Genomic DNA, 10,740 nt, shown 5'->3' with positions numbered 1-10,740 from the left:
CTAGCTAGAGATTTTTGGGCTTCAAAATAAAAGGGTACCTCAGTGATGCGCATTCAAAGATGGGTACACTGTACAGACAGACTGGTATATTACTCTAGACTTCTAGAGTCTCTATGTGACAGACAGGCGAGAGTAGACAGCTCCTATTCTAGCCAATTGTTGTAAGAAAGTTTAGTGCGTGATTTGGCTTAAAGCTTTAATGTAAAAAAATAAAAATATGAAATGAAAATAAATTATCAAGCAAGCATCAACTTCAAGGGGCGGATCGGGTCTCTTCACATATATAATTCACAATCAAAACATGTTATAATTATAAATGTATAATTATTCATTGGTTAGTATTATTATCATCGTTTTTGAGTGGTGCAATCACTCGAAGGAACAGCAATGTCTGTGACTCGTGTGACTCATGAGTACCAGTAGGGGCACTGTTGTGCCAGAAACAGAGAGAGACAGATAGTGCTGCACTGTTGCCTGCTAATGAGAGAGAGAGAGAGAGGGGGGGGGGGTTGCACCACTCAGTTCACACGGGTGTGATTTTTATTGAGTCTATAGGTTTCAAGTGATCAATCATCTTACATGTGGAACCAACCTTTTTTATTTTATAGGCGGCGGCCCCTGTATAAAAACTGGCTACATTCTCACTATGCAATTGGACTAAATAAGAAACCACACGCCGAAATATGCAGTTAAAAATTGAAATCAGACACGTTGGACTGAAGAATAGTACATCAATCTGGTCTGGTCCATTCTCTTTAGTCTTTACACGCACTGTAGTGGGAAATAGCAACCACTGCTCCTCCTCGTGGGGGTAGGTCCCGTAGGTCCTGGGAGGGAGGCAGGTCTCTCTCTCTGTCTTGTCATTGGCTTTGCCTTTATGACTGACGTCTAACATAACTGTTCCTACTCTACACATCCACCACCACACATCAGGTTTTTGGGAAGACTTAACTGTTGTTTCACTGAACTTGAACGGAGACATGGCTAGAGGGTAAGAACTTAATGTTCATGTGCAGAGATTTACGATACGACTGCAGCCTAGTTGCTTATTATTTTCTTGCCTCCAGTCCTTCCGTCATTTTAAGAAAACAAAAAGTGCTATAATACTTAGTTGTTGTTGTTGCTGCAGTTCATCAACATTTTAAGGCATGAATCTGAATCTAACTGCGTGTAGTATATGATATGGAAAATGATTGTGGTACAATGTAGCCTAACAATGATGCTTTTCCTGCTTTGTTGCTGAAGAAATTGTGCCAAGTTTTGTTTTTGTAAACACATTTGTTCAAACAGCTGCAGCTGTATGGCCTTGTTCCAAAAAGTATGGAATTTTCTAAAGTACGTAATTCAAAGGGTTGAAGAGAGCTTTTTTCAGTAGAGCTGCAGCTGCATGTGTGTGGGATGTGCAGATCTGGTACGCATTAACTGCTCTAACAAGATGGAACAAACAGGATGCGAACTGTAGCCTGCTCGCCCTGCTGCCTGCAGAAAGTCAGACATTCAGCAGCATGATATGCTCACTGGGACCCTTTGTGATATTCATAAATGCACTGGCAGCTGTTTCAAGAACCTTGTGATTTTATTTCAGCAGATGCCTTTTCCTGTCACTTTATGTTGCATAATAGTTTGCAGTTGCCATGATCCATCTACACTCAGCATCTAGTGATACAGGGTGTGGTTGGCTAGAAAGATCAGTGGTTTTCAACCCTTATTTTCTTATCAATGCTCATTAGCATTATTTATTCAACATTTGAGCCACGGACCACCATTTTATGAGATTTAGACTATCAGACCCAAAACTAAAGAATCTTTTGTTATCGTTTGATAACATTTGTCCATATTGTAAATTATGTAATGTCAATGTTTAACAATAATTTATCTCTTGGGAGCATGAGCACTAGATTTTAATGTAGGATAACGGAGAACAAAACACTGTGACATTAAACAGAGGTGATATAAGCAAACGCATTTCTATAAGTACATACTCACACAACCATTATATTACAGGGACAACAGGACCTCACATAGAAACTCTCACTCAACAGCAAACAAAACAAGATAGAAGATACAGCATAAGTGTATACAGGGTATATTTGCACATTTCTAAAGTGGCAATTTAATTACTTTTAAGAACTTTTAAATACCAAATTGGCCAAATTTTCAAATGTTATTTAAGAAAGAGGCACACATTGTGAAAATAGCAGCTCTACAAGCTCACAACGCCTCGCAGTGTGATGTGTTGTGAGCTTGTAGTTTGGTTATTTTCAAAATATGAATCTCTGGAACCAGTCAAACTAAAGTGCTTGTCAGGGTGGGGTGTTCCCAGTTCAAATATGATAATATTTAGGGGTTGTCCTGTGGCCTGAAATGTTTGGGAACCCTTCAAGTAGACAACAGAATATCTGCATTGCCATACATGGCTGTGATTTTGGTGGGAACTGCATATTTTTGGGCCACTTAGAGATGACCTGAACTGAAAGCTTGTATGATCATTGATTTGTCTTGGAAGTTGAAATGACCCAGGCTGGTAATTCTCCAGATGGGCATGGTCAAATATAACAATGGTAACTGGATGATACAGGTGGAGTTCCTCATAATGGGGTCACCAGATCTCTGTGGCATTGTGTTGTTGAACATGACACCAGGCAAAACTGTGTCCCTGAGAACCAAATAAGTGTTTAAAACTTGAGTGTACACTTTCTTTGAATACACTTTGAATTGGAACCAAAGTACCTTTATTATAATAAATATAATAAAGGTACCAAAGTACCTTTATTATAAATAACTGATATTGAAATATTTTGTTCCTTTTTATTTGTTATTGGTAGCAGCAGTTATTCTGTCCTTGGGATTACTGACTCATGCTTGACTCTGACACACTTCCACATGAACTACTGGGATGTACACACGCTTGTTAAGGATAACTGCTGTGAGACTCATATACTCACTCATGCATTCACTGTTGACTGACAGACTGTACATATTATTATCCAGATACCCACTGTTTTAGGCCAGCTGTATCAGTCTCTTTGAGTTTGTACAGTAGGTCAGCCATTTCGACATGCGACATCTTCATGCGGCAGATCATAAATGAGCTATTATGATCTACATTTGATTTCATTGTGGTTGCTTATGTTTCTACAGTGGCGACGTAAACCAGGAACTCTCTGAGTTGCTGAACGAGCTCTGGAGGTCGGATGTCAACCGTCTCAAGCCAGGGACTGACTACACCATCAATCTCCAGGTGACTTTAAACTTAATTTAAAGTTTAGGATTAACTGCAACGACTAAATTGTTTTCATATAAATACAAATTAATTCTGACTGATTTCTTGCTCCGTGTTGAATCTTCTTTTTGCATTGTTTCCTTAGGGGAGGGCAGGCTACGTGGCCCGGGGCAGTAACTATGCCAGAGATAAGGCCAGAGAATCGCTGTTCTCCTACGTCAATGAAGACAAACTCAAAAGTATTGAGACTTATGCCCGTAAGTTCTATCAGGTCATAAGGCTGCATTGCAGACTCTGCAGCTTTTAAAATGCACTTTAAAAGCTTACCGTGACACATCTGACCCGATGCCAGACAGTGCACTTGCTTCTCTATCTAAATGGTTCTTATATGAATTTCCAAAGTGGGCTAATTATACATTTTTCTCCTGCCTTATGACTGTTTGCATTTGACTTATTTTAAGTTGTTTCTGTTATGTGATTGTTTCTTATGTTTTATGTTGTGCATATTGCAACTTTATCCTGCTACCCCTGAGCCCCTGAACATCAGTTCTCGCCCTGATGAAGACCTTAACTTGACTTCCTCTCTTTCACCTTTTTTGAGTGCTCAAATCTTCTCTTTCTTTTTATTGCTGCTGTTATTGTTTAATGATCTCCCACAGGCAGCTAAAATGTGTACTGTAGTTTGTTCTCCTCTTTCCTTATCATTACCACTTCTTTCTTATGGGCTCCTATGTCCAGTTTTGTCTGTTTTTGTGTACCCCTATAGCGATGATTTGATTGACTGAGTACCCCATAGCGATAATTTGATTGGCTGAGCAAAGTACAAATTGAGGACAGAAAAGTGAAGACACCCCAAGCGATTAGCCTTGAGGACTTGAGGATAAAAGGACGGAAATTGACGGAAATTGTGATTGACCGGAATGTGATGATGTATGATGACAAGAGTGCCCCTCACTTCACACGGGTGTGATTTTTGTGTAACTATACACACTTCCTCTCTTGACACCTCAGACTTCCTGATGGCTGCAATGTGAGTAACTTTCCTCCCTCGTGCAGATTTCATCAGCTTGCTGGACAACTATGAGACATCTACAGGTGTCTCAGAGATTGTTACCTCGGAGGAAATGAGAGAGAACCATCTCTTCCTGGACGCCATCCTGGAGACTGACGTCATGAAGGTACAGTTGGTGTTGTAAATATAGCAGGATGTTAGGCTATTGCAACTTCTCCTTTCCATGGGAAACACTAGGATGGTACATGTGTTTATTTATAATATGCAACAACTGTATAAAGGACACAACACGAAGGCATGCATTGTATTTGCCATCACAACTCATTCATTCTCCTCAAGCATCCCCTGGCTCTCTATTTGTGTTATCCTTCTGTGATGCCTTTTATTTGACTATCTCCTTACTCACTCTCCAGTGTGCTCACAAGTATCTGGTCAGCAAGGGACAGTCGCCATCAGACCCCATGCAGTTCAAGAGACAGCTATATGACATCTGGTTCCGTCTCTACCACAGGGAACGAGGTGGAGGGTAAGTGATTTTACAGAAAGGGTTTCTACGCTGTATGTAGTACTGTACACCGGAGACGTACTGTATGCTGAGTGACCAGTGTGTAGTGTAGTATTTGTATTTGAGATATTGCCATGAGTGTGTGTCAGATGTCAGTGCTGTATGTCTCCCATCCAATGTCATCCATCCACATTTCTGTATGTACGTTTACATATTGATTTAAGTTACGTGGCTTTTGATTGTTTCGCCTCTATGTCAACGTCATTGTTGCAGTATGTGGTTGTACTGCTATGAATCAAAGGAGAATGTTTTGTGCACTTGGTTCACCTCTATCGGGGGTTAATCTGGGAATCAGAAGGTCCATGTTTTGCCCCGCAACCCTGGTCCCTGAGCAAGACACTTACACCCTAACTACTACTAAGTTTGAGGAGCATAAACTATATGATATTAAATATTAAAAACAAATTTAAAATGCATGTTATAGCTTCTTTAATAAAACAATATGGTATAGTATGGTGGAGTTTGTTAGAGTAGTTTATGGCCTTCCTGCTTGTCTGGTGAGACACTTACATCTGGGTAGGACACCTACTGGTTAGCAAGAGGTATTGCCTGTTAGCTCGGAGCGTAATATCTTCCCCAAATGGGCGTTAATTTCCATCGTAGCTCTGCTCAGCAGTATAAATCTATGTCTCTCCCGGGTGAGACATAGATCTTCCTGATTGCCGCGTTAACTTTCTGGCGCTCGGATGTACTTACTTGTCCCGTGTGAGAAGCCCAGTATTGTTCAACACAACAACATGTAAGCATTGCTTCTTTTTGTATACTTCCCACAAGTTACTTTCTTTTGTTACAGTGAGGATTCTTGTGGTTTTGAACACGTGTTTGTCGGGGAGACCAAATATGGCAGAGAGGTCATGGGTCTTCACAACTGGGTCCAGTTCTACCTGCAGGAGAAGCATGACCACATTGACTACAAAGGATACAAAGCAAGAGCAAACAAAGACACGGTATGAAAATAATCAGTGGTTGTGGTGTTCTCTAACAGTGGTTCACAACCTGTGGGTCGGTACCGCCCGGGGGAGTCCCCGACTCCCAGCATGATTCTTTTTTTTGGGGGGGGGGGGGCTTTAAGAATCAATCAAATTAAGTAAAAAAGACCTACTGCATCAAACGTATACAACAAATAAAAACTGGTCATATTGTCAAATAATATAAGGGCAAATATTTTGAATATAACTGATCTACAAGCTCAGTTATCGCCTCACAATGCCCATGTAATGCCTCAACTCCTACAATTCCAAGTGCTTGTCAGGGTGGAGGGGGGCCTGAGCACGATTGAAAACTACTGCTCTGAGTGGTAATATATGGTATTGAAAACTGCAGCTTTGCAAGAACATTCCTCAAAAATACACATACCTGGTTATTTAGCTCTGGCTCCTCTGGCGCAGGCTTGAGCTCTGCAGTGTTGATGACAGGCTAGTGGAGCTAACAGCACTGCAGAGCTCATGAGAGGGTGTGGAGGGCAGTGATTCAGTAGGCCCTAGTTGGTGTTTGCTACTAGTCTGCAAGCCTGTATTTTATTATAAACCATGACCGAGACAAATAAAACTACGGTAACTAGCTAAAAAGTCTGTACTGTTGCATTGCATCACCACCAGCATTATATCCTTTTAAGAGCAGCCAGTTTACTTGAATGCTCTGAACTGAATTGTTGCTGGGATCTGTTTTCACCCACCATTCACCTCATTAAACCTTGTCAGCTAGATGGAAGCCTAATGATCACTTGTAAACCTGACAGAAGTGGATGAAAATGCATCTTCCAGTGCCCACCCGTTAATATCTGCAAGGTGTCTCATGTTTCAACACCATCCTGCAATATCTTCAACCCCTTTCAGGCTGTAGAATTCTATTTCTTCACCTGTATGGTGCCATAATAATTCTGATCTCATATAATGCTCGCTATAATATTCCATAAAAAAAAACATGAGCAGCCTAAAAAATAAAAAAAATACAATAAATAAATAATATGCATATACTGTATAAAAAAACAACACGGTTTCCACCATTGTCATTTTCCTCTCCCATTCTTGGTTCTTATCCTTTACAAGCAAGTTTCCTGAAGTCTTCTTCCATAACGGTCTTCTTTCCCCTCTTTGTTTCTACTGTACATGCATTCCTGATGGAGCTCTTTTAGTGGGCTTAGTAATTTCTTTTCAATTTCAAGATCTTCTGGAGCACGCTGCCAGCGAGTAGTACACTGATGCCTTTTCTTCTGTTGCTGAGGTTGTTCATTTCTCACAATTCCCACCCTTACCTGTAAGGCTGGGAATTCTTCCTCTTCTCTTCTTCATATTCTACGTATTCTTAGACTGGCTGTTTTGTTTGACATCATGGCTTCCAGTTCCAATCTGAATCCTGACTGCTCCAGATCAAATCCTAGCCTTCAGAAATTCAGACACCGATCTAAGTCTAAGATATACAGGTCTTCGTCAAAGAGGATGATACGATCTCCCACCATGCAGCAGCACATCCAAGAATTCTGTGATGGGAATTTCCCCTTGGGCTCAACCTTCTTCCAGGAAAAGGTCTCTGGATTGAATTTCCACAGATCACTGATGCTTGTGTCTTGATGAAAGCCACCAAATATGTACAGCTCTCCATTGTAGGCAAAGGCTGAATGACCCTTGCGTCCTTCTGGAAGAAGCTGTGCAGAAGGTGTGCTCAGCCAGTGGTTGGTCTCTAAGTGAAACACACTGATGTTGTTGCTATAGTCGTCCCCGTTGTCATCCTCCTCCCTTTCTCCCCCAAATACAAACATCTTTGTTCCAATGATGGTGGCAGAGTGACCTAATGAAGCAGGTGCCGGGGTACCTCTGGCTGTAATTAAAGACCAGACCATTGTGGTGGTGTCCAACTTGTAGATGTCATTAGTGTTTCCAGTGAGCCGGACGTATCCCCCATAGATATACATGATCTGCCCCAAGACACAGGCCGAATGGCCACCCCTTGCCTCCGGAACAGTCCCAGAAATATTGGGCATGAACCATCTGTGGGTGTTAACATTAAAGGCGTAAATTATGTTGCAGTAAGGAATTCCTCCCCAGATGTAGACGTTATCTTCTATGGGTGCAGCTGTATGGAAGATACGCTTGGAGGGAAGCTCAAGGGATTCTCCTCTTTCATTGGTCACTTGGGGCAACTTCTTCCAGCATAAGGACACTGTGTTGAGGAAGTGGACCTCCATCTGGCCTTTGTCTTTGTGCGACCCTCCAAAGTAATAGACCTTGTTCCCCAAAGTTGCAGCAGCACCAGTGGGAGACCCCTTGGGTGCTCCTTTCGAATGCACTATCCAGCACATCTTTTCACATAACAGCACCATTGTGGATCAGTATGGATGACTATTTTCAGGCTCTGTAAAAGAATAGAGTGCCATTGTGGCCGTTACCACTTATAATTTGTAAGGTGGCACAAACATTCCGCAAAGCTTGGCCAATTTGTGAAGTCCATGGGTTAGGTTCGCCAATCAGTGAAGCCGATGCTTGTTTATCTCCCTATTATGGCAAATTGAACTCTTTAGCAACTCCACCCTAGGCATGGGCTCTGAAAATGACCCACAATGCACAGCAGACTATTTGGGGGTGAGCTGACTACATATTCTAAAAGGCTTGCCTCCAAGGAGTCAAAGCCGATGTGCCTTTTTTACACATTGACCATCTGAACGGACTGTCTACAGAAAATATGTTTTATGTTTTCTCTGCTGACCACAGAGAGCAAGCAGAGGAAGTTAAAGAAAGAAGAATGTTGTGTGGAGTTCAGGGAGAAGTTAAGACAGGCACTGGGTGGCAGTGAGAGTTGCTGAATGGATGACTGAATGGGAGACAGCTAAGAAATGTTCACAAAATAGCTGAAATAGTTGATCTACAAGCTTGTCTTGTAAGCTTATAGATCTGCTATTTTTGCTATTTTAGAAAAATTGATTGAAATGGACATGGATTTATAACATGCAAACGATTGACGATTATGCAAAGATAATTGGGTTAGGCCATTATGTAATAATTGTGACATGCCTAGGCTGAATGAAGGGGAAAAAAGTTTTTTTTCTATTGTTTTCAATGTTTAAAAAGATTGCGCCCATAATGACATGACCAAAATAATTATTACAGAAAGTGATCCATGGATTTCCTGCTTGTTTATCTCCCAGCCCGACGAAGATGACCATGTCCTGAACCTTCAGTTCAGCTGGAAGGGGCTGGTGAAGCCAGTGGGGGGTTCCTTCATTGGTGTGAGCCCCGAGTTCGAGCTGGCCGTCTTCACCATCATCTTCCTCGTGTCCACAGAAAAGATGACATCTGTGGTGGTGAAGGTGGACGAGTACATGCTCGAGTTGGTTGTCTATCGACACGGCCGCGCCATCGGCACTTCCTTCCCGAAGCTGATTAGCAGCAACAACAAAGACCTGTAAACAATTAACAGTTTGGCAGACATTTTTTATCCACGGTGACTCAGATGTCATGAATCCTAGTCAATAAAGGACAGGGTAGATGCTATAGTCAACAAAAGACAGGTCACATCTATCTATATTCAACATTATTAACATTTGCAATCAAGCAAACAGTTTGTCTATATAAATGAGTACCACAGACGAATAACAGTCTAAGTCCACACTATTGATCCATAATATATAAATGATAGATTCAGGTTCAGGACAACGAGGCCTTTTCGTGGAGGGGTCAGTCTGAAATTTGGACTTAGACTGTTTTTCGTCTGTGGTACTCACTAACACAACATATCATGTGAACAAGTAACCAACATACACCTTTAGTATAACCAACATACAGTAGTATGACCAAATCATCATGACAACACAGTAACAACAAACTGGTATAATCTGTATAATTTCATAATATTTTGTGAAACAAAACAACACCTCTGGGTGCATACAGGCTTCTCTTCTTCTTTCAGTTCCTGGTATGAAGTAAGATTTTATAGCGGGTTGGCCATGTTTATAACCTACATGATATGACACGGACCACGGTCACATGTGTGTGGAAGACATGATGTTAGACTTCAAAGCAGGACAACTGAGGAAAGCTAGTCCAATACTGTACATACAGCATTGGGTTTTACAGCAACAAGCCACATGATTTTGACATCATTATTACCGATGTTTTGTTCAAGTTGTATCTTGTTGTAGGCCTGCGGAACATCCACCTGGAAATACATCCTACATGTTTGTGTGCAAGCTTCCCTTAATAGCCTTGCAAACTACTGTGAAGCAATTGAGTACCTATACTGTACATAATAATAACAGCACAAATGATATACTTTATTTGTATAGAACCTTTCATACTAAACATGTAACTCAGCGGATTTTACATTTTTAGATAAAATAAAAATGGGAAATGGAAAAAGGAATCAAAGAAGAACAAAGTACGTTGCATTAAAATAACTATTCAGCACATGGACAATCGATTAAATGAAATAGAAATATATTGTATTAAGGCTAGGTGAACTGCATCTCTAATCTCTTTAGGACCTAAAAAGTGTAGGTAAAGTGTTCCATTATTTGGAATCATAATTAAATAAAGTGTGTGCCTACAGTTCTCTTTTGGGTAAGGGTATATTATCTAGCAAGCCTGCACTAGATGAACTGGGCTCATAATAATAATAAATCAGACATTTTTATTGTTTGAAATGTTTCCTATGCAGTATATTTGTAGGTTTGCACTTTTTGCAAGTGTCTCATTTTAACCTTAAACTTGCTGAACTGGATAAAGACACGTTTGCTGTATTTCTATTGTTTGTTTGTGCATTTTACATTTGTATGATGTTGATGAAAAATAAAGCTCTTGTTTACAATCATGACTTTCAGTCGTTGGAGAAAGTTCACCTCACTAGCCCGCCTACTGTGTCCGGTAATGTGCGCCCACACATACATGCAAGCACACAGACCGTTTCCGTATCCGCTCTGGAACGGATCTGCGACCCGCAAAGCTAATT

The 10,740-nt window shown here is 40.9% G+C and overlaps 1 protein-coding gene across 1 annotated transcript; it reads left to right on the top strand.

Annotated features, from left to right (window-relative positions):
- Positions 1-837: 837 nt before the first annotated feature.
- LOC306943383 (uridylate-specific endoribonuclease C-like) lies at positions 838-10,599 on the top strand. Its single transcript, XM_079529671.1, has 7 exons — positions 838-991; positions 3,142-3,241; positions 3,369-3,480; positions 4,280-4,401; positions 4,649-4,761; positions 5,594-5,747; positions 8,942-10,599. The coding sequence occupies exons 1-7, from the start codon at positions 981-983 to the stop codon at positions 9,200-9,202; spliced, it is 873 nt and encodes a 290-aa protein (XP_079385797.1). The 5' UTR covers positions 838-980; the 3' UTR covers positions 9,203-10,599.
- The last annotated feature ends 141 nt before the right edge of the window (positions 10,600-10,740 follow it).

This window comes from Electrona antarctica (genome assembly GCF_951216825.1).
Source record: "Electrona antarctica genome assembly, chromosome: 19".
Classification (NCBI taxonomy): domain Eukaryota; kingdom Metazoa; phylum Chordata; class Actinopteri; order Myctophiformes; family Myctophidae; genus Electrona; species Electrona antarctica.
This window is presented reverse-complemented; position numbering and strand designations above follow the sequence as displayed.